This window comes from Liolophura sinensis, chromosome 6 (assembly GCF_032854445.1).
Source record: "Liolophura sinensis isolate JHLJ2023 chromosome 6, CUHK_Ljap_v2, whole genome shotgun sequence".
Taxonomy (NCBI): Eukaryota; Metazoa; Mollusca; class Polyplacophora; order Chitonida; family Chitonidae; genus Liolophura; species Liolophura sinensis.
Genome location: NC_088300.1, coordinates 81,913,170 through 81,938,443, shown reverse-complemented (window position 1 = coordinate 81,938,443; position 25,274 = coordinate 81,913,170). Strand labels below are relative to the sequence as shown.

Genomic DNA, 25,274 nt, shown 5'->3' with positions numbered 1-25,274 from the left:
TTCACTTGTATAGTTGATAGAATTCTAATGCCATCATGGGTATGTGGAAAGGTCTGCCAGCAACGTGCGAATGGTCATGGGTTTCGTCCAGAATCTGCTCAGTTTCCTCCCACAATAATGCTGGACGCCATCGTATGAAATATTCCTGAGTATGTCGTAAAACATCAATCAAATAAATATTGCCATTATGTGACCTGGTATTCTGGGGGCTGTTTCTTAAAGGGGTTGTAACGTTACGCTGGCCTAATCACCATGACGTCGCATGCCAATTGCATACGTCTCCTTGGCATTTGTGACCAGTGTAACGTTACGATCCCTTTGAGAAATAGCTCACTGATCCGCCTCCAGGCTTCCATGGGTGCCATCATATGATCTGGCATTCTGATCCACATCCAGGCTTCCATGGGTACCATCATGTGATCTGGTATTCTGATCCACACCCTGGCTTCCATCATGTGATCTGGCATTCTGATCCACATCCAGGCTTCCATGGGTGCAGTCATGTGATCGGGTATTCTGATCCACATCCAGGCTTCCATGGGTGCCATCATGTGATCTGGCATTCTGATCCACATCCAGGCTTCCATGGGTGCAGTCATGTGATCGGGTATTCTGATCCACACCCTGGCTTCCATGGGTGCCATCATGTGATCTGTTATTCTGATCCACATCCAGGCTTCCATGGGTACCATCATGTGATTTGGTATTCTGATCCACATCCAGGCTTCCATGGGTGCCGTCATGTGATCTGGTATTCTGATCCACATCCAGGCTTCCATCATGTGATCTGGCATTCTGATCCACATCCAGGCTTCCATGGGTGCCATCATGTGATCTGTTATTCTGATCCACATCCAGGCTTCCATGGGTACCATCATGTGATTTGGTATTCTGATCCAAACCCAGGCTTCTGTGGGTACCATCATGTGATCTGGCATTCTGATCCACATCCAGGCTTCCATGGGTGCCATCATGTGATCTGTTATTCTGATCCACATCCAGGCTTCCATGGGTACCATCATGTGATTTGGTATTCTGATCCACATCCAGGCTTCCATCATGTGATCTGGCATTCTGATCCACATCCAGGCTTCCATGGGTGCCGTCATGTGATCTGGTATTCTGATCCACATCCAGGCTTCCATGGGTGCCATCATGTGATCTGGCATTCTGATCCACATCCAGGCTTCCATGGGTGCCATCATGTGATCTGGTATTCTGATCCACATCCAGGCTTCCATCATGTGATCTGGCATTCTGATCCACATCCAGGCTTCCATGGGTGCCGTCATGTGATCTGGTATTCTGATCCACATCCAGGCTTCCATGGGTGCCATCATGTGATCTGGCATTCTGATCCACATCCAGGCTTCCATGGGTGCTGTCATGTGATCTGGTATTCTGATCCATACCCAGGTTTCCATGGGTTTTTTTTTTTTTTGATTGGTGTTTTACGCCGTACTCAAGAATATTTCACTTGTTTGACGGAGGCCAGCATTATGGTGAGTGGAAACCGGGCAGAGTCCGGGGGAAACCCACGACCATACACAGGTTGCTGACAGACCTTTCCACTTATGGCCGAAGAGGAAGCCAGCATGAGCTGGACTTGAACTCATAGCGACTGGTGGGAGACTATTGGGTCATTACGCTGCGCTAGTGCGCTAACCAACTCAGCCACGGAGGCCCCGCTTCCATGGGTACCATGATGAGATCAGGCATTCTACTTCACACCCAGGCTTCCATGGGTGCCATCATGCGATCTGGTATTCTACTCCACACCCAGGCTTCCATGGATACACTACCTAGTAGTTACCACACTTGGCTCATGATGATTTCATGATGAAGACACCAGGCATGACACCCCAAGCAATCTTATATTGACGCAGGACCAACCAGTCCTGTTTTCTTGAAAGCCAATTAAATTTAAAAGGTTTGTGAGAAAACGATGTCAAAAGGCACAGCGGTGAAAATTTGCAAACCAGTAGGCCTAAATCAGAAGTTATCCATCCATACAAACTGATGAAACGGGATAGAATGTACGTCGAGCTGTTTGCATATCAGAAGTTGATACAAACGTTCTTACATCATGGGATTGTGGTCGAAGGGACGCTACTCTGCTAAGAAGAAGCAATTAAGAGCTATTGGTCCTGCTGGAATTTCGTTGTTGTTGTTTTTTGTATCCGTGTCGACAGCGGTGGGAGCGGTGGTCGGTGATAGAATCTCTGTTTTTGGAAAAGACTAATGGTAAGAATATGACCTATTAACTTATTTTGAATACATGTATATCAAAGTTCGCGAGAAAATGATTATTATTTTGCTTTTAATTTTTTGACCTTATAGGCCTAACGAAATTTGGGATCCGTATGACGAATGATCATGTAAAAGTGAGAATGGCAAGTCCAGTAAGTTTGGGGAGAGTTGCAAAAAACTGGATAAAGGTTTTGTCACCAGTCGGCTGAGGCGTAAAACTTTACAGCTGGTAATCTTGTAGCCCTATGACTCTGTCAATGTTTTTTATGCCTGACTTGACACCCCTCGCAGTCAGCACCGATTTACATGTACCGGTACCGGTATATTATGAACACATGACAGAAGTGTGTGCAGCCAACTGAAGTACATGGCTAGCCATCATCACTTGTCACTGCACTCTACAGAGGCTTACAACCATAGCTGGTCTGCTTATATAGTATAACAAATCAGCAAGGGCAAGGATGTACACTTCAGATGGCCGGGAACTACAATGCTCAGCAAAATTTTTTTGTTTTTGTTGCTTTTCAGCATAAAACAAATTGTTAAATGTTGCTTGCTGTGGCGAGGTAAATGGCTACTACAATTAAGCATCCATTATTGGAGAAGTCTGAATGTAGATGAATAATATTCACTGTAGTTCACTGAACGATCATCTTCTCTGTATCGGATATGGCAGCCTACTCCGCACCGACAAGGGCCGAACGGTTTAATTGGGCAGTAGACTTTTTTTGCGGCTATATTGGCCAGTCAGCTCATTTGCATACAAAGAGTCTGCCACTAACGTAACAGTTATATTAGTCCCAGAATGAATATGATAATTTAACTAAGTGCAGTGGAAATCTTCATACTCAAATTTTGCAAATAGATGACCATTTGCATCCTGTTGCTGAACAGTGATCGAAAAAGTAACCCTAACCATCTTCCTCATCACAAATAATATTTTTTAGTTTTATGCTGATCAGTTTTCCCAAGCGGTATAAATTCTGTCTCATGGAAATTTCTTGTTTGTTACCACAAGAACGATTCTACCACTCTGTGCTGCACACATACATGTGAGTGATCCTACTACTCTGTGCTGCACACATACATGTGAGTGATCCTACCACTCTGTGCTGCACATATACATCTAAGTGACCCTACCACTCTGTGCTGCACACATACATGTGAGTGATCCTACCACTCTGTGCTGCACACATACATGTGAGTGACCCTACCACTCTGTGCTGCACACATACATGTGAGTGATCCTACCACTCTGTGCTGCACACATACATGTGAGTGATCCTACCACTCTGTGCTGCACACATACATGTGAGTGATCTTACTACTCTGTGCTGCACACATACATGTGAGTGATCCTACCACTCTGTGCTGCACACATACATGTGAGTGATCCTACCACTCTGTGCTGCACACATACATCTAAGTGATCCTACCACTCTGTGCTGCACACATAAATGTGAGTGATCTTACCACTCTGTGCTGCACACATACATGTGAGTGATCCTACCACTCTGTGCCGCACACATACATGTGAGTGATCCTACCACTCTGTGCTGCACACATACATGTGAGTGATCCTACCACTCTGTGCTGCACATATAAATGTGAGTGATCCTACCGCTCTGTGCTGCAGTTTACATCTGAGTGATCGTTCCACTCTGTGCTGTTCTGATACACCTGAGAGCTCCAACCACTCTGTGCTGTACTCATACATTTGAGCGATCCTACCACTCTGTGCTGCATATTTACATCTGAGTGATTCTACCACTCTGTGCTGTATTGATACATGTGAGTGATCCTACCACTTTGTGCTGTACTCATACATCTGAGCGATGGTACCACCCTGTTCTGTACTCATACATCTGAGCGATGGTACCACCCTGTTCTGTATTCATACATTTGAGTGATCCTACCACTCTGTGCTGTACTCATACATCTGAGCGATGGTACCACCCTGTTCTGTACTCATACATCTGAGCGATGGTACCACCCTGTTCTGTACCCATACATTTGAGTGATCCAACCACTCCGTGCTGTACTCATACATCTGAGCGATGGTACCACCCTGTTCTGTACTCATACATCTGAGCGATGGTACCACCCTGTGCTGTACTCATACATCTGAGCGATGGTACCACCCTGTTCTGTACTCATACATCTGAGCGATGGTACCACCCTGTTCTGTACTCATACATGTGAGTGATCCTACCACTTTGTGCTGTATTGATACATCTGAGTGATCCTACCACTTTGTGCTGTACTCATACATCTGAGCGATGGTACCACCCTGTGCTGTACTCATACATCTGAGCGATGGCACCACCCTGTTCTGTACTCATACATCTGAGTGATCCCACCACTCTTTGCTGCTCACACACATCTGAGTGATCCTGTCACTCTGTGCTGTACTGATACACCTGAGTGATCCTACCACTCTGCGCCGTACTCATACATTTGAGCGATCCTACCACTCTGTGCTGCATATATACATGTGAGTGATCCTACCACTTTGTGCTGTATTGATACATCTGAGTGATCCTATCACTTTGTGCTGTACTCATACATCTGAGTGATGGTACCACCCTGTTCTGTAGTCATACATCTGAGCGATGGTACCACCGTGTTCTGTATATTGGCCAGTCAGCTCATTTGCATACAAAGAGTCTGCCACTAACGTAACAGTTATATTAGTCCCAGAATGAATATGATAATTTAACTAAGTGCAGTGGAAATCTTCATACTCAAATTTTGCAAATAGATGACCATTTGCATCCTGTTGCTGAACAGTGATCGAAAAAGTAACCCTAACCATCTTCCTCATCACAAATAATATTTTTTAGTTTTATGCTGATCAGTTTTCCCAAGCAGTATAATTTCTGTCTCATGGAAATTTCTTGTTTGTTACTACAAGAACGATTCTACCACTCTGTGCTGCACACATACATGTGAGTGATCCTACCACTCTGTGCTGCACACATACATGTGAGTGATCCTACCACTCTGTGCTGCACATATACATCTAAGTGATCCTACCACTCTGTGCTGCACACATACATGTGAGTGATCCTACCACTCTGTGCTGCACATATACATCTAAGTGACCCTACCACTCTGTGCTGCACATATACATGTGAGTGATCCTACCACTCTGTGCTGCACACATACATGTGAGTGATCCTACCACTCTGTGCTGCACACATACATTTGAGCGATCCTACCACTCTGTGCTGCACATATACATCTAAGTGATCCTACCACTCTGTGCTGCACACATACATGTGAGTGATCCTACCACTCTGTGCTGCACATATACATCTGAGTGACCCTACCACTCTGTGCTGCACACATACATGTGAGTGATCCTACCACTCTGTGCTGCACACATACATTTGAGCGATCCTACCACTCTGTGCTGCATATTTACATCTGAGTGACCCTACCACAGTCTGTGCTGTATTCATACATCTGAGTGATCCTACCACTCTGTGCCGCACTCATACATCTGAGTGATCCTACCACTCTGTGCTGTATTCATACATCTGAGTGATCCTACCACTCTGTGCCGCACTCATACATCTGAGTGATCCTACCACTCTGTGCTGTATTCATACATCTGAATGATCCTACCGCTCTGTGCTGCACTCATACATCTGAGGCCCATTTGTTTTTTCCATAGATTTGTGCCATTATTGATGGCAAGTTGCTGTTAATTGGCTGTAGTCGTGCAAATGAATCACTGCCTGTGTTACAACATTGGTTTCTCCAGTCTGATTTATCTGATTACACTGTAAAGAACAAACCTGAGCACCATCACATCAGTGAAACATTGTTGAGCACGGTGTCAAACACCAATCAAGGAGTAAGTTATCTAATTCTAAAACAATTGTGACAACTGGCATTGATAAAGTCTGTTCCAGGTTATCCAGCATTATCAATCCAGCTGCTGAAACTTGAAGTGAGATCAGGAGAGATGGTTGTTTTAAAACAGACCATTTCACGTCTGATGTTTATTGTATAGTGCTGTTTATGATAATGGATGGGACTTCAGGTCTGGTGTTTGCATACTGAGTGTGGAAGGAACTTTGGATCTGGTGTTAGCATACTGAGTGCGGATGGAACTTTGGATCTGGTGTTGTCATACTGAGTGTGGTTGGATCTTTGGGTCTGGAGTTAGCATATTGAGATTGAATGGGACTTCAGGTCTGGTGTTCGTATACTGAAAATGAATGGGACTTTAGGTCTGGTGTTAGCATACTGAGTGTGGATGGAACTTTGGGTCTGGTGTTAGTATACTGAGAGTGAATGTTGGGGGTGAATGGGACTTCAGGTCTGGTGTTAACATACTGAGGGTGGATGGGATTTCAGGTCTGGTGTTAGTATATTGAGAATGGATGGAGCTTTGGGTCTGGTGTTAGCATACCGGGACTGAGTGGGACTTCAGATCTGGGACAGTGTGAGGTCTGGTATTAGCATACTGAGAGTGGGTGGAACATTATGTCTGGTGTAAGCATACTTAGAGTGGGAGGGACTTCTGGTCTGGTGTTAGCATATCGAGAGTGAATGGGACTTCAGGTCTGGTGTTAGTATATTGAGAGTGGATGGAGCTTTGGGTCTGGTGTTAGCATACCGGGACTGAGTGGGACTTCAGACCTGGGACAGTGTGAGGTCTGGTGTTAGCATACTGAGGGTGGGTGGAACATTATGTCTGGTGTAAGCATACTGAGAGTGGGAGGGACTTCTGCTCTGGTGTTAGCATACTGAAAGTGGATGGGCAATCAGGTCTAGTGATAGCATACTAAGAGTGAATGGGACTTAAGGTCTGGTGTTACCATACTGAGAGTGGGTGGAACATTATGTCTGGTGTTAGCATACTGAAAGTGGATGGGCAATCAGGTCTAGTGATTGCATACTAAGAGTGAATGGGACTTCAGGTCTGGTGTTAGCATACTGAGAGTGGGTGGAACATTATGTCTTGTGTTAGCATACTGAAAGTGGATGGGCAATCAGGTCTAGTGATAGCATACTGAAAGTGAATGGGACTTCAGGTCTGGTGTTAGCATACTGAGAGTGGGTGGAACATTATGTCTGGTGTAAGCATACTGAGAGTGGGAGGGACTTCTGCTCTGGTGTTAGCATACTGAAAGTGGATGGGCAATCAGGTCTAGTGATAGCATACTAAGAGTGAATGGGACTTAAGGTCTGGTGTTACCATACTGAGAGTGAGTGGAACATTATGTCTGGTGTTAGCATACTGAAAGTGGATGGGCAATCAGGTCTAGTGATTGCATACTAAGAGTGAATGGGACTTAAGGTCTGGTGTTAGCATACTGAGAGTGGGTGGAACATTATGTCTGGTGTTAGCATACTGAAAGTGGATGGGCAATCAGGTCTAGTGATAGCATACTGAAAGTGAATGGGACTTCAGGTCTGGTGATAGCATACTGAGAGTGGGTGGATCATTATGTCTGGTGTAAGCATACTGAGAGTGGGAGGGACTTCTGGTCTGGTGTTAGCATATTGAAAGTGGATGGGCAATCAGGTCTAGTGATAGCATACTAAGAGTGAATGGGACTTCAGGTCTGGTGTTTGCATACTAAGAGTGAATGGGACTGGTGTTAGTATAGTGAGAGTGGGTGGATGCCATTTGTTGATATGACACCCTTTACAATGATAGAGGTCACAAGTTAGTCCACATTTACATCTTACTGTATTCCTTTAATATATTTATAACATTATTTGAATTGTAGATCACAGCTGGACTGTCACACACCTTGCGATTGCACCGGTGGACTGTCACACATCCTGTGGTTACACAGCTGGACTGTCACACACCTTGCGATTACATTGCTGGATTGTTACATATCCTGTGCTTACACGGCTGGACTGTCACACTCCTTGTGATTACATTGCTGAACTGTCACATATCCTGTGATTACACAGTTGGACTGTCACACACCTTGCGATTGCACCACTGGACTGTCACATATCCTGTGATTACATAGCTGGACTGTCACACTCCTTGTGATTACATTGCTGGACTGTCACATATCCTGTGATTACACTGCTGGACTGTCACACTCCTTGTGATTACATTGCTGGACTGTCACACTCCTTGTGGTTACACTGCTGGACTATCACACAGCTGGTAAATACACAGCTAGATTCACACACAGCTGGTGATGACACATCGTGACACATGGACCTGGTGATGACACAGCTGGTGATGACACATCGTGACACATGGACCTGGTGACCACACAGCTGGTGATGACACATTGTGACACATGGACGTGGTGATCACTCAGCTGGTGATGACACATCGTGACACATGGGCCTGGTGATCACACAGCTGGTGATGACACATCGTGACACATGGACCTGGTGATGATACAGCTGGTGATGACACATCGTGACACATGGACCTGGTGATCACTCAGCTGGTGATGACACATCGTGACACATGGACCTGGTGATGACACATCGTGACACATGGACCTGGTGATGACACATCGTGACACATGGACCTGGTGATGACACATCATGACACATGGACCTGGTGATGACACATCGTGACACATGGACCTGGTGATCACACAGCTGGTCAGGGCAAGGCAGTGCATGGCTGCAGGAGAGGGCAGAGGATGATGGGAAGTACAGAACTACTTGTGTCTGCTCTGTTCAGGAAGTTTCTCACAATAATGGTCAAACATGTGCATACAATAGTCATCATTAATAATGTGTTTGAAAGATGAAAGCATTTAAAAATGAATTTTGTGACTGTGGATTGTTGAAGACAAGGTGTGTGTGAGAAGAGTGTGCCATGGCCCAGGATATAATCCACCTGAATGTGGGAGGATGTATTTACATGACCACAAAGTTAACCTTGACACGATATCCAGATTCCATGATAGGAGCCATGTTCAGCGGAGCTTTCCCCACCTCAAAGGACTCCAATGGCAACTACTTCATTGACAGAGATGGTAGTATTTTCAGGTACGTTCTGAACTTTCTGCGTTCTTCACGTCTGTCTCTGCCGGCTGATTTTAAGGACCTTGACCTGCTGCTGACCGAGGCCGACTTTTACCAAATACAACCGCTGCTGAGAGAGGTGAAGAGACTCAAGTCTGAGCAGGACAGGAAATACTTGAGGTGTGGACATTTCATTGAGGTGATTGAAGTTCGTGTGGGCTCAATGGCCACAATTCCCACGAAGAACGCACGAGTGAAGACTGTGGTGTCTGGCCAGGCCCGCGTGTTGTTGTCCTTGCCTACATTGATTATCGGGGAGGAGGGTAAGGAGAAACTGCTGAAGAAGAGTGGGACAGAGTTCATGGAGCTGGAGCTGAATGGTTGTAACACCCGCTTACAGCTGGGCGAGTATCTGCATGCCACAGGCTGGAGTCTGGACAACTCAAAAATGTCGTCTTCATCTGGCTGTGATACAAAGTCTCTAATGAGCAACCTGATGATAGAGCAGAGTCACCGTGACCGCTGGTTCCTGGCTGTGCACTCAGCGACTACAGTGACCATGGAGGCACAGCATGGGGCTGAACCCTACGCACTGTCACAGCAGAATGGGCTGCACTGTGACATAGAATAGTCACCTGGCTGTGTACTCAGTGACACAGAGAGGTCACCTAGCTGTTCACTCAGTGACCATGGAGGCACAGCATGGGGCTGAACCCTACGCACTGTCATAGCAGAATGGGCTGCACTGTGACATAGAATAGTCACCTGGCTGTGTACTCAGTGACACAGAGAGGTCACCTAGCTGTTCACTCAGTGACCATGGAGGCACAGAATGGGGCTGAACCCTACGCACTGTCACAGCAGAATGGGCTGCACTGTGACATAGAATAGTCACCTGGCTGTGTACTCAGTGACAGAGAGAGTTCACGAAGCTGTTCACTTTGTGACCATGGAGGCACAGCATGGGGCTGAGCCCTACGCACTTTCACAGCAGAATGGGCTGCACTGTGACATAGAATGGTCACCTAGCTGTGCACTCAATGACCAGAATGACCATGGAGGCACAACATGGGGCTGAGCCCTACACACTGTCTCAGAAGAAAGGGCTATACTATGATACAGAAGAGTCAACAGGCTGTGCACTCAGTGACCATGGAGGCACAGCAGGGGGCTGAACCCTACTGAACCCTAGATTGTGGAGGCAAAATATGGGGCTGAACCCTACACACTATCACAGCAGAATAGGTTACACTATGGCAGAGTAGTCACCTGGCTGGGCACTCTTTGATTCAGTGATCATGGAGGCACAATATGGGGCTGAACCCTGCACACTGTCACAGCAGAATGGGTTACACTATGCCAGAGTAGTCACCTGGCTGGGCACTCTTTGATTACAGTGATCATGGAGGCACAATATGGGGCTGAACCATGCACACTATCACAGCAGAATGGGTTACACTATGGCAGAGTAGTCACCTGGCTGGGCACTCTTTGATTCAGTGATCATGGAGGCACAATATGGGGCTGAACCCTGCACACTGTCACAGCAGAATGGGTTACACTATGGCAGAGTAGTCACCTGGCTGGGCACTCTTTGATTACAGTGATCATGGAGGCACAATATGGGGCTGAACCATGTACACTATCACAGCAGAATGGGTTACACTATGGCAGAGTAGTCAACTGGCTGGGCACTCTTTGATTACAGTGATCATGGAGGCACAATATGGGGCTGAACCATGCACACTATCACAGCAGAATGGGTTACACTATGGCAGAGTAGTCACCTGGCTGGGCACTCTTTGATTACAGTGATCATGGAGGCACAATATGGGGCTGAACCCTGTACACTGTCACAGCAGAATGAGTTACACTATGGCAGAGTAGTCACCTGGCTGGGCACTCTTTGATTACAGTGATCATGGAGGCACAGTATGGGGCTGAACCCTGCACACTGTCACAGCAGAATGGGTTACACTATGGCAGAGTAGTCACCTGGCTGGGCACTCTTTAATTCAGTGATCATGGAGGCACAATATGGGGCTGAACCCTGCACACTGTCACAGCAGAATGGGTTACACTATGGCAGAGTAGTCACCTGGCTGGGCACTCTTTGATTCAGTGATCATGGAGGCACAATATGGGGCTGAACCATGCACACTATCACAGCAGAATGGGTTACACTATGGCAGAGTAGTCACCTGGCTGGGCACTCTTTGATTCAGTGATCATGGAGGCACAATATGGGGCTGAACCCTGCACACTGTCACAGCAGAATGGGTTACACTATGGCAGAGTAGTCACCTGGCTGGGCACTCTTTGATTCAGTGATCATGGAGGCACAATATGGGGCTGAACCCTGCACACTGTCACAGCAGAATGGGTTACACTATGACAGAGTAGTCACCTGGCTGGGCACTCTTTGATTACAGTGATCATGGAGACATAACATGGGGCTGAACCATGCACACTATCACAGCAGAATGGGTTACACTATGGCAGAGTAGTCACCTGGCTGGGCACTCTTTGATTCAGTGATCATGGAGGCACAATATGGGGCTGAACCCTGCACACTGTCACAGCAGAATGGGTTACACTATGGCAGAGTAGTCACCTGGCTGGGCACTCTTTGATTCAGTGATCATGGAGGCACAATATGGGGCTGAACCATGCACACTATCACAGCAGAATGGGTTACACTATGGCAGAGTAGTCACCTGGCTGGGCACTCTTTGATTACAGTGATCATGGAGACATAATATGGGGCTGAACCATGCACACTATCACAGCAGAATGGGTTACACTATGGCAGAGTAGTCACCTGGCTGGGCACTCTTTGATTACAGTGATCATGGAGACATAATATGGGGCTGAACCATGCATACTGTCACAGCAGAATGGGTTACACTATGGCAGAGTAGTCACCTGGCTGGGCACTCTTTGATTACAGTGATCATGGAGGCACAATATGGGGCTGAACCATGCACACTGTCACAGCAGAATGGGTTACACTATGCCAGAGTAGTCACCTGGCTGGACACTCTTTGATTACAGTGATCGTGGAGACATAATATGGGGCTGAACCATGCACACTATCACAGCAGAATAGGTTACACTATGGCAGAGTAGTCACCTGGCTGGACACTCTTTGATTACAGTGATCGTGGAGGCACAATATGGGGCTGAAGCTTGCACACTATCACAGCAGAATGTCACTGTGACAGAGTACATGTAGTCACCAGGCTGTGCACTCTGTGCGAGGCTGTGCGAGATTCTGAGTAACGTTCCACTGGCGTGTGACAAACTCTTTACTGAGCTGTGTTGGAGACCCACTGAGGCGCACAGGTTTATCGTCGGAAGGTGTGAATACATACATACACTTCTGTCTATGGACATAGGCCTATCCTAGTTTGCAAGCAAAGGTGCAGTCCCTGTGTTTCAGCTGTTTGAACATATACTAGCCATGAAAAGTGGAAAATTTGTCTTGCAATATAGAACCTTCTGTACCTCTGCACAGCAAAATCGGTTCATCAATTTAAGGGAATAAATATTTTGATGAAAGTCTCTGTTCAGCACACCAAGTTTGATGTACATGTATAATATGCCATATAGAACCATGCGACATGGTTATTTTATAGTAAACTGGCCAAATCTTTGCATAAGTTTCACAAACCAATGCGACCTTCTGGTGAATAAAGCATGTGCAGTAGCGTGCACTTCCTGCCTAGGACCTTGCCCCAACACTGGCACATAGGGGTCTTGTGTGATTGTGCCTCTGCGTGATCCTTAACGCTCATGTCTTGCCATTTGTCACATTTGTATGAAGGTGACATCTAACTAACATCCTATACATGTATTCATGTAACTGGAAGGATTGCGTAAGCCTCATGTGAAAAGAGCTGAAAAAAAAAACAAAAACATGTATGTTCATATCAGAAAACATGCCGCACACTGTGACAGAGGTCATCGCTGGGCTGGTAATCACAAACTCTTTGATGAGCAAGTCCGATGACAGAACAGTCAGCCATGATAAGCAGCCTGGTTACAAAGTGTGCCATTGACTACTGGCTACACATTGTACTCTCAGTGATCACAGCAACAGGGGCAACAGACAGTGACAAAAATCGGAAACTTGATGGTTTAGGAGGATTACATTTATGTCAGGATTGTGTACAGTATGATGTTCTGGATAGTGTACAGTATGATGTTCTGGATTGTGTACAGTATGATGTTCTTGATTCATGCAATGATTGTGTACAGTATGATGTTCTGGATAGTGTGCAGTATGATGTTCTGGATAGTGTACAGTATGATGTTCTGGATAGTGAACAGTATGATGTTCTGGATTGTGTACAGTATGATGTTCTTGATTCATGCAATGATTGTGTACAGTATGATGTTCTGGATAGTGTGCAGTATGATGTTCTGGATAGTGTACAGTATGATGTCCTGGATAGTGTACAATATGATGTTCTGGATTGTGTACAGTATGATGTTCTTGATTCATGCAATGATTGTGGACAGTGTGATGTTTTAGATTCATGTCAGGATTTTGGACAGTCTGACCCTCTGGGTTCCTGTCAGGATTTTGGACAGTGTGATGTTTTGATGAACAAGACTCTCCAGGAACTCCTATTCTTTCTTTTTCATGACAAGTCAAGCGAATTTGGTCACAGAACTATAGTGGCTCTTTTGGGCCATCTTCACAGATACGTACAAATTGTGTAAGTGCTCAGGGTAAGTGTAGCGCCAACAGCTACCCATTCAGGTCTAGAGACAGTGACTGCAAATAAGAATAATGTCATGATCTTCTGGCAAATGTGATCTAGATGATCAACAATCTATCAGTCATCAAAACTAAGCATAACAGTAACGATCTATCAGTCATTAAAACTAAGCCTAACAGTAACAATCTGTCTATCAGTCATCAAAACTAAGCCTAAAAGTAACAATCTATCAGTCATCAAACTAAGCCTTACAGTAACAATCTATCAGTCATCAAAAGTAAGCATAACAGTAACGATCTATCAGTCATTGAAACTAAGCCTAACAGTAACAATCTGTCTATCAGTCATCAAAACTAAACCTAAAAGTAACAATCTATCAGTCATCAAACTAAGCCTTACAGTAACAATCTATCAGTCATCAAAACTAAGCCTAACAATTACAATTTATCAGTCATCAAAACTAAGTCTAATATTAACAATCTATCAATCATCAAAGCTAAACCTAACAGTAACGATCTAAAAGTCATCAAAACTAAGCCTAACAGTAACGATCTATCAGTCATCAAAACTAAGCCTAACAGTAACAATCTATCAGTCATCAAAACTAAGCCTAACAGTAACGATCTAAAAGTCATCAAAACTAAGCCTAACAGTAACGATCTATCAGTCATCAAAACTAAGCCTAACAGTAACAATCTATCAGTCATCAAAACTAAGCCTAACAGTAACAATCTATCAGTCATCAAAACTAAGCATAACAGTAACGATCTATCAGTCATTATAACTAAGCCTAACAGTAACGATCTAAAAGTCATCAAAACTAAGCCTAACAGTAACGATCTATCAGTCATCAAAACTAAGCCTAACAGTAACAATCTATCAGTCATCAAAACTAAGCCTAACAGTAACGATCTATCAGTCATCAAAACTAAGCCTAACAATTACAATTTATCAGTCATCAAAACTAAGTCTAATATTAACAATCTATCAATCATCAAAGCTAAACCTAACAGTAACGATCTAAAAGTCATCAAAACTAAGCCTAACAGTAACGATCTATCAGTCATCAAAACTAAGCCTAACAGTAACAATCTATCAGTCATCAAAACTAAGCCTAACAGTAACGATCTATCAGTCATCAAAACTAAGCCTAACAATTACAATTTATCAGTCATCAAAACTAAGTCTAATATTAACAATCTATCAATCATCAAAGCTAAACCAAACTGTAACGATCTAAAAGTCATCAAAACTAAGCCTAACAGTAACGATCTATCAGTCATCAAAACTAAGCCTAAAAGTAACAATCTATCAGCCATCACAACTAAGCCTAACAGTAACGATCTATCAGTCATCAAAAGTAAGCCTAACAGTAACGATCTATCAGTCATCAAAACTAAGCCTAACAGTAACAATCTATCAGTCATCAAAACTAAGCCTAACAGTAGCGATCTATAAGTCATCACAACTAAGCCTAACAGTAATGATCTGTAAGTCATCAAAACTAAGCCAAAGAGTAACAATCTATCAGTCATCAGAACTAAACAGTAACGATCTATCAGTCATCACAACTAAGCCTAATAGTAACGATCTGTCAGTCATCAAAACTAAGCCTAACAGTAACGATCTATCAGTCATCACAACTAAACCTAACAGTAATGATCTATCAGTCATCAAAACTAAACCTAACAGTAACGATCTATCAGTCATCAAAACTAAACCTAACAGTAGCGATCTATCAGTCACCAAAACTAAGCCTAACAGTAGCAATCTATCAGTCATCAAAACTAAACCTAACAGTAACGATCTATCAATCATCAAAACTAAACCTAACAGTAGCGATCTATCAGTCACCAAAACTAAGCCTAACAGTAGCAATCTATCAGTCATCAAAACTAAACCTAACAGTAACGATCTATCAGTCATCAAAACTAAACCTAACAGTAACGATCTATCAGTCATCAAATCTAAACCTAACAGTAACGATCTATCAGTCATCAAATCTAAGCCTAACAGTAACTATCTATCAGTCATCAAAACTAAGCCTAAAAGTAACAATCCATCAGTCATCAAAACTAAACCTAACAGTAACGATCTATCAATCATCAAAACTAAGGCTAACAGTAACGATCTATCAGTCATCAAAACTAAACCTAACAGTAACGATCTATCAATCATCAAAACTAAGGCTAACAGTAACGATCTATCAGTCATCAAAAGTAAGCCTAACAGTAACGATCTATCAGTCATCAAAAGTAAGCCTAACAGTAGCAATCTATCAGTCATCAAATCTAAGCCTAAAAGTAAGAATGTAGATATTAATGGAATAGACCTGGGGCCAGTTGTTCAGCAGTGTATTAAAGTTAATCCAGAATTAAATCTTAATACTGGTCTACCAATCCAAAACAGACATAGTACTTTAATCTGGACTAAAGTTAATGCCTGGATTAAGTTTTAAATACACTTTTTAATACAGCTGAGTACATGTAAGTCTTCATAAGACAGAAACACTGATAAATAACAAACATGTTATTATTGTCACAGTTAAACATATAGCTTTACATTCCAGGTTGAACATGAATCTCCTCTTGATATTCTTACACAGCTTAAATCTAATAAGACCAGCCTGCTGTCTCCTAGTTTTTATTTATTAGGTTGTTTAAAGTCCTACTCTGTCTCACTCTTACGATGGCAGTCAGTGTTATGGGTGATGTCTTCACATCAATAAATAAGTCAGCAAACCAGCTTATGTCAGTGCAGATTTGTCAACACATTTGATGTCAGGACCTCATTTAGGTTATGGTGCCTAGTGCTGTGCCTGTCAGTTCCTTGTTATCTTAGCTTGACATGTCTTGGACTGTCCATTCAGTGTTGGCTTGAACAACTGACATGTCATAGACTGTCCATGAGTGTTAGCATGAACAGCTGACATGTCATGGACTGTCCATTGAGTGTTATCTTAGCTTGAACAGCTGACATGTCATGGACTGTCCATTGAGTGTTAGCTTGAAAAGCTGAAATGTCATGGACTGTCCATTCAGTGTTATCTTAGCTTGAACAGCTGACGTCATGGACTGTCCATTAAGTGTTCGCTTGAATAGCTGATATGTCATGGACTGTCCATTAAGTGTTATCTTAGCTTGAATGGTTCACATGTCATGGACTGTCCATTCAGTATTATCTTAGCTTGAACAGCTGACATGTCCTGGAGTGTCCATTCAGTGTTATCTTAGTTTGAACAGCTGATGTCCTGGACTGTCCATTCAGTGTTATCTTAGTTTAAACAGCAGATGTCCTGGACTGTCCATTGAGTGTTATCTTAGCTTGAACAGCTGACATGTCATGGACTGTCCATTCAGTGTTATCTTAGTTTGAACAGCTTATGTCCTGGGCTGTCCATTCAGTGTTATCTTAGCTTGAACAGCTGACATGTCATGGGCTGCCCATTCAGTGTTATCTTAGCTTGAACAGCTGAAATGTCATGGACTGTCCATTAAGTGTTATCTTAGCTTGAACAGCTGACATGTCTAAAATGATTTGTTTGTGTCACTAAAGATGTAAGGTTCATGAAACTATTTCTCTACGTTCCATGTTCTTTCATAATGTTTCAGACTAGTGGTTGCAGAGGCGGTGGAAATAGGTTGAAGAATTAGGTTATGCCCAGCTGGTATGAAACCCACAGAACAACAGCTCTTAAGGCCTGGCTCCCAATCTTTTTATTAAAACAACATAGCTTTGTACAGAGAAGGTGAAACTTTATTCGTGACCAAACTGCATACGGTACAATTAAAAGTATATACACAGTTCCTTACAAAATATCATATCAGTTTTGAATTTGTGTGTGTGTTTGAGGAATGGGGGCTTCAAAATATATATTCATGGCTAATAAAAGCAAAGCTGTTGGTAAGTCCACAATATAGATTATACATCTAAGTGATCAAAGTGTGTGTACAGCAGACAAATGTAGCTCTAGTACAAACATAACCTGCTGACTGAGAAATTACTCCTATCTCGATACTCTTACACAGCCTGCACGGACACTCCATTCCTACAGTCAGTCTATTACCCACCCTCACTCCAGTGGTCTGCAGTCACAAATATTAACATCTTACAGATGTTGAGAGATTTACAGACAAAACACGCCCATACTGAAGTCACACATCCAAAATCTTAACAGTCAATCAGACAGTCTATCATCTACAGCCTGGTTTTCTGGAAAACCTCAACACTATATGATATTTGAAGACGAGTCTTTTATGTGCTCAAAAATCTGAAGTTGATGTGGTCAAATGGAACCACTTAGCCCCATTGTCCCATAATGCCATGTGTACACAGATTTCACTCTAATATGCACATTACATTTAGTTTAGAGAAGTCCTTGGCTTTTTGGTCAAAACTAATATCCTACTTTTCTGAATGGTTATAACATCCTGAATCATGCATGGCATTATACAGATTCTGTGTACCGATATCTCAAAATTAGACGTGGACATACATTGTGTCGCACAACTCAATGTGGACATGTACATGTAGTGTCCCATATAACACATTTTTTTCTAGGGCAGGCCTCTGGATCCTCACCAAATTTGGAAATGGTTCTGCTGGTCGTAACAGACATACTTCGCTGGCTGAATGCATTGAAGTTAGCTTAACAGTGTCTAAGTTATCACTGGAGGGAATTTTTATATGAAGCTGGTTCCCCTGGGATGTGCCGGCGGCATATAAGTGAAATATTTTTGAGTACGGCGCAAAACACCAATCAAATAAATACATATATGAAGCTGGTCATACAACTGCAAACACCTGCACGCACACACACCCAGGCACACATGAAGGGTCAAACAATCTTGCTCAATTAAGATGTTCTACATGTATACTAATACTAACTGCAGCAGACTTAAATACAACAAGGTTCACCTCATAAGGATTACACATAAAATACTAAAAACACATGCTGGTACACTGTGGTTTAAAAATATATAATCATATATGGCTTAAATATAGTCATAAGTATATACATATATTCACACAAAGGTGGTTTTATTGTTCATGATACCTGTGCATACTGTTTCTCCTGATGTCATTTTTGAAAGATTGCTAAAGGAAAGAAAGGAAGCATTATAAACGAGTCATCTTTACCATGTCCTGCTTACTGGCAGTTTACTTCCCTCAAGACAGAGATGAGCCAATGAGTTAACTGGTGTTTAATCCCCCACAGAATTAACTCCCCTGTCACTCCACAGCCCATACTCTAGATACAGGAAATATTCTGATGGGGTCAGTGACAAGAGGGCCCCACAGAATTACCTCCCCTGTCACTCCACAGCCCATACTCTAGATACAGGAAATATTCTGATGGGGTTAGTGACCAGAGGGCTCCATTGAATTACCTCCTTGTCACTCCACAGCCCGTACTCTAGATACAGGAAATATTCTGATAGGGTTAGTGACCAGAGGGCTTCACTGAATTACCTCCTTGTCACACCACAGCCCATACTCTAGATACAGGAAATATTCTGATGGGGTTAGTGACCAGAGGGCTCCACTGAATTACCTCCTTGTCACACCACAGCCCACACTCTAGATACAGGAAATATTCTGATAGGGTTAGTGACCAGAGGGCTTGACCGAATTACCTCCTTGTCACTCCACAGACCATACTCAGATACAGGAAATATTCTGATGGGGTTAGTAACCAGACGGCTCCACTGAATTACCTCCTTGTCACACCACAGCCTACACTCTAGATACAGGAAATATTCTGATAGGGTTAGTGACCACAGGGCTTCACTGAATTACCTCCCTGTCACACTACAGCAGTTACACTCTTGGGTACAGGAAATATTCTGGTGAGGTTGGTGACCTATTGCCTATTCAGGTTAGACATAGCCTGCCCATAGGTGGCAGCAGGAGTGGGTGGTGAGAGGGAGTGGCTAGATGGGCAGACTGTTGGGTCACATAATTCAAGTACATGTACCTGCCTCAGAATGATGCCACCATAAGTCAATAGAAGTCATAACCCTCCCCAGTACCATACAAAGGACAGCCATACCTATACATACAGGTAACAATATACAACTTCTGATCATGACCATGAGTTTCTGCTGACGGTTACAGTACATGTACATTTGTAGACCGAGGTTTGTGGCAATAGCCAGATGGGACTTCTCAACTGAAACCTTAACACAACTCACTAATAACAAGAAGGCAACTGAAGTAAACAACTGAAAATAACTTTGTACAGAACTACCAGTACATCTTTGTCAATGATGAGTAAACTAAGGCGAAACAAAGACTGTCAGCTCAATGCAGCATCAGACATCTCCGATTTACCACTGTACAATTGGCTTCTTACACATCAACTAAGCCATAATTTATCCATTTTCTTTGTGATACCAATTAAATGTATAAATTTACAAGATAATTCATAATTGCATCGTACAACAACTCCCACTCTTTTTAGAGGAATTTAAAGGAAACAAAAAAATGGGCATATATATGTAAATATACTTAGGGTAATGACAGATATAAAGTATGGACCATTAGCGGTAATGACAGATGTATGGACCATCAGTGGATATGACAGATGTATGGACCATTAGAGATAAATGCCAGATGTATGGACCATTAGTGATAATAACAGATGTGTGGACCATTAGTGATAGTAACAGATGTATGGACCATAAGTGATAATGACAGATATATGAACCATAAGTTATAATGTACGGACCATTAGTGCTAATGACAGATGTATGGACATCAGTGATAATGACAGATGTAAGGACCATTAGTGATAACGACAGATGTATGAACCATTAGTGATAATGACAGATGTATGGACCATTAGCGATATTGATTTATTTATTGGTGTTTTAAGAATATTTCACTTATACGACGGCGGCCAGCATTATGGTGGGTGGAAACCGGGCACAGCCCGGGGGAAACCCACGACCATCCGCAGGTTGCTGACAGACCTTCCCACTTACGGCCAGAGACGGAGCCAGCATAAGCTGGACTTGAACTCACAGCGACCGCATTGGTGAGAGGCTCCTGGGTCATTACGCTGCGCTAGCACGCTAACCGACTGAGCCACGGAGGCCCCCATTAGTGATAATGACAGATGTATGAACCATTAGTGATAACGACAGATGTATGAACCATTAGTGATAATGGCAGATGTAGGATCCACTAGTGATTATGTATGGGCCATTAGTGGTAACGACAGATGTATAGACCATTTGGGAAATTACAGATGTATGGTCCATCCATCGCAGTGACAAGCATGAACTATCAACTCTAATAATGGATTCACTGTCAACTGTAGGAGAAAAATAAAATACCAGCACACCAATGAAGGTATCAATAATCAGTCAGAATAACTGCAGCGTGAATGATCCGTCAGAGCAATTAGCATAGTCTACCAGTCAGAATGATTGCAGCGTGAATAATCTGTCAGAGTAATTAGCATGGCCTACCAGTCAGAATGATTGCAGCGTGAATGACCTGTCAGAGAAATTAGCATGGTCTACCAGACAGAATGATTGCAGCGTGAATGATCTGTCAGAGGAATTAGCATGGCCTACCACTCAGAATGACTGCAATGTGAAAAATCTGTCACAGTCAATAGCATAGCCTACCAGTCAGAATGATTGTAGCGTGAATGATCTGTCAGATAATTAGCATAGCCTACCAGTAAGAATGGCTGCAGCATGAATAATCTGTCAGAGTAATTAGTATGGTCTACCTGAAAGAATGATTGCAGTGTGAATGATTAGCATGGCCCACCAGACAGAATGATTGCAGTGTGAATGATTAGCATGGCCTATCAGACAATGATTGCAGTGTGAATGATTAGCCTGGCCTACCAGACAATGATTGCAGTGTGACTGATTAGCAAGGCCCACCAGACAGAATGATTGCAGTGTGACTTATTAGCATGGCCTACCAGACAGAGTGATTGCAGTATGAATGATTAGCATGGCTGACCAGACAGAATGATTGCAGTGTGAATGATTAGCATAGCCTACCAGTAAGAATGGCTGCAGCATGAATAATCTGTCAGAGTAATTAGTATGGTCTACCTGAAAGAATGATTGCAGTGTGAATGATTAGCATGGCCCACCAGACAGAATGATTGCAGTGTGAATGATTAGCATGGCCTATCAGACAATGATTGCAGTGTGAATGATTAGCATGGCCTACCAGACAATGATTGCAGTGTGACTGATTAGCAAGGCCCACCAGACAGAATGATTGCAGTGTGACTTATTAGCATGGCCTACCAGACAGAGTGATTGCAGTATGAATGATTAGCATGGCTGACCAGACAGAATGATTGCAGTGTGAATGATTAGCACGGCCTACCAGACAGAGTGATTGCAGTTTGAATGATTAGCATGACCTACCAGACAGAATGATTGCAGTGTGGATGATCTGTCAGAGTAACTTCTGTACAAGAAGCTGGCTGTGTACAGCAGCACCCTATATCAGTGGTAATGAATGACATTTTGCTTGTCCATCTTGCGCCTCTTGGCCCCCTTGACTTGGTCGCTCTCTGCCTGCGGAGTGTGTGTGGAAGGCGGTGCAGAGGCGAGAACTGGGGCTGAGGAGAGGGGCGTGGCTGATAGTTGAGCAGGTACAGAGGGCTCTGACATCTGGTCACTCTTCAACATGGTTACATAGTAAGGTAGGAACCGATCCACCAGCTTCTCAAGGAATGCAAACACAGTCTTCCCTGCACGTCCCACCTCTGACAGTTCCTGTCACATAACCAAACACAATAGTTACAAATACACACGATCAGTTAATAGTCATCACATGATCAGTTAATAGCCATCACAAGATCAGTCAATGGTCATCATAAGATCAGTAATAGCAAGAGTGTTAAGTACAGATGACCAGCCTTTAGCAAGTTACTCCTCCATGTGTAACCTACATATACATGTTCAAGTATGCACAAATGGCCTTTAACAAACATAAAATGTGGAAATAGCCACACAAGCCTCATCGACCATCAAGGCCCCACAAACAGAGCTGGGGAAGTCCCTCTCACCTGTCTAGCTTGAACTGACACCTATGTTTATCACAGGATAAACTGGAGGCATCTACCGCCAACATAAATATACAACAGCACATACAGATACTTACAGAGTTGTAAATAGCACAGTTGGTGAAGACTAGTTTGACATCGGACAAGAATTCGCCCACTGTCGAGTAATGATTGAAGTGCTGACGGGAGAGCTTACACTTGATGTTGGTGAAATCCATTGGGTTTGTGATGATTTTGTAGTAGTTGGGAACCTGCAAAGGAGAGGTAAAATGTATGTGTTAGACAGACTGCAAAACTCTGCAAATGAACAAGCAACACCTTGGCTCAATGCCACAAGAGACCTCTTAGAGGTGAACAAATGACAACTTGGCTTTATGCCACAAGAGAACCCTCAGAGGTGAACAAATGACATATTGGCTCTATGCCATGAGAGAGCCCTCAAAAGTGAACAAATGACATCTTGGCTCTATGCCAAGAGAGAGCCCTCAAAAGTGAACAAAGGTCTGCCAGCAACCTGCGGATGGTTGTGGGTTTCTCCGGGGCTCTGCCCGGTTTCCTCCCACCATAATGCTGGCCGCCGTTGTATAAGTGAAATATTCTTGAGTACGGCGTAAAACACCAATCAAATAAATAAATCAAAAGTGAACAAACAACAACTTGGCCCTCTGCCAGGAGAGAACTCTCACAGATGAACAAATGACATCTTGGCTCTATGCCACAAGAGAACCCTCACAGATTGTTAAGGCTGACACCTTGGCTCTATACCAGGAGTGAACTCTCACAGGTGAACACACAGACATCTTGTCTGTATGTCAGAGAGAGCCCTCAGAAGTGAACAAGATGACATCTTAGCTCTATACCAGGACAGAACTCCCACAAGTGAACAGGTTGACATCTTGGCACTATGCCAGGATAGAAGTCTCATGAGTGACCAAGTGACATTTTGGTTCTATGTTAGGAGAGAGCCCTCAGAAGTGAACAAGATGACATCTTGGCTCTATACCAAGACAGAACTCTCACAAGTGAACAGGTTGACATATTGGCTCTATGACTGGAGACAACTCTCATGAGTGACCAAGTGACATTTTGGTTCTATGCCAGGAGAGAACTCTCACAAGTGAACAACCCGAGATCTGCCAAGAGAAAACCCTCACAGGTGAACAGGCTGACAAGGAGGTTCAGACAAGGATGTAAAATTCATGCTGGGCAAAATTACACTTTGCAGAGATTTGCATCTTCTCAGATAGGCTCAAGTTCATGTCAGTCTTATAATTCCGAGAGGCTTAACTTCCCATTACATGAACTGCATCTCAAAGCAAAATGAAAATAACTGAGATAATGTGTTTCAGCTAGTTTCAGCTAGAGAAGTTAAGTGACACATTTTGCTTTACTATGATGGATTCATCCACCACTTTCTTTTTATTTTTTTTGAATTCTGATTGATTTCTTATCAAAAAAACACAAATGTTGGTTTCAAAAGTATGATTTCAAGGCTTTTATATGCTTGTGAAACAGTTTACATTGTAATTCCCGAGTCAAAGCCTTCCTGAATGATGATGTTCCTTTATTAAAACGCAAATGCATGTATGATCAACAGTGAGCTGACTGATCAGAGCACTACACACTAATAATACATGGGACAGAAATGTTAAATTTAGATTTGCTGAGAGCTTGTAATATCCACCATTGAATGACTTACCGATTTACTGACTGGCTCATGGAAGGGTGTACTTGCTTCATGGGAAAACAACTCTAACAGGATTCTCTCACAGGCCTAGGAACAGAGGATTACTCAGATCCTTGAGTGCTCAGCTGACAGTACATGTACATGGAGGGCATTATTTGCCCTTTGGTAAACTTTAGACATATAATATATGCATATGCTTTACATACCATTTTTTAATTGTACACAGAGATCACAGACGTGTGGAAACAGAACTGGCCTCAAGAAGCTGCAAAGGTGCCAAGGTTATGTGTTACTTGCTGTCTCTGTATGTGCATGTATGTTTGTCTCTCAGTTTTATGTCTGGTGTCTCTGTGTGCCCATCTCTCTGTGGGCCTGTCTTTCAACTTTAGGTCTGGTGTCTCATCATATGGGTTCATCTCTCTGTGGGCCAGTCCCTCTCCTATAGGTCTGGGTCTCTGTGGGCCTGTCTCTAAGCTTTACATCTGGTTCTTCTGTGTCTCCATCTTTCTGGCTGTCTGTCCCTAAGCTTTACGTCTGGGGGTCTCTTTTTTTTAACCCTCTTTGGGTCTGTCCCTCAGTTTTACATCTG

The 25,274-nt window shown here is 43.3% G+C and overlaps 4 protein-coding genes across 5 annotated transcripts in view; 2 read left to right on the top strand and 2 right to left on the bottom strand.

Annotated features, from left to right (window-relative positions):
* Window positions 1–330: 330 nt before the first annotated feature.
* LOC135467606 (uncharacterized protein DDB_G0290685-like) lies at window positions 331–1,410 on the bottom strand. The gene has a single exon (XM_064745380.1). It carries the CDS (start codon window positions 1,408–1,410, stop codon window positions 331–333), a length of 1,080 nt encoding a protein of 359 aa, XP_064601450.1.
* A 787-nt stretch (window positions 1,411–2,197) lies between these two features.
* On the top strand, window positions 2,198–10,054 carry LOC135468867 (BTB/POZ domain-containing protein KCTD15-like). The gene is made up of 2 exons (XM_064747328.1): window positions 2,198–2,244; window positions 8,001–10,054. Exon 2 carries the CDS (start codon window positions 9,074–9,076, stop codon window positions 9,851–9,853), a length of 780 nt encoding a protein of 259 aa, XP_064603398.1. The 5' UTR covers window positions 2,198–2,244; window positions 8,001–9,073; the 3' UTR covers window positions 9,854–10,054.
* A 3,176-nt stretch (window positions 10,055–13,230) lies between these two features.
* LOC135467605 (putative uncharacterized protein DDB_G0282133) lies at window positions 13,231–15,416 on the top strand. Its single transcript, XM_064745379.1, has 2 exons — window positions 13,231–13,946; window positions 14,330–15,416. Exons 1-2 carry the CDS (start codon window positions 13,231–13,233, stop codon window positions 15,405–15,407), a joined length of 1,794 nt encoding a protein of 597 aa, XP_064601449.1. The 3' UTR covers window positions 15,408–15,416.
* A 1,758-nt stretch (window positions 15,417–17,174) lies between these two features.
* LOC135468866 (E3 ubiquitin-protein ligase TRIM33-like) overlaps window positions 17,175–25,274 on the bottom strand; it is a 29,454-nt gene continuing 21,354 nt past the window's right edge. For both annotated transcript variants that reach the window (XM_064747326.1, XM_064747327.1), the window contains 3 exons: window positions 24,698–24,772; window positions 23,097–23,249; window positions 17,175–22,708 (listed from right to left, as the gene is read on the bottom strand). In XM_064747326.1, coding sequence (XP_064603396.1) covers window positions 22,436–22,708; window positions 23,097–23,249; window positions 24,698–24,772 — 501 coding nt within the window. In that variant the 3' untranslated portion in view covers window positions 17,175–22,435. The remainder of the gene's footprint in view (window positions 22,709–23,096; window positions 23,250–24,697; window positions 24,773–25,274) is intronic.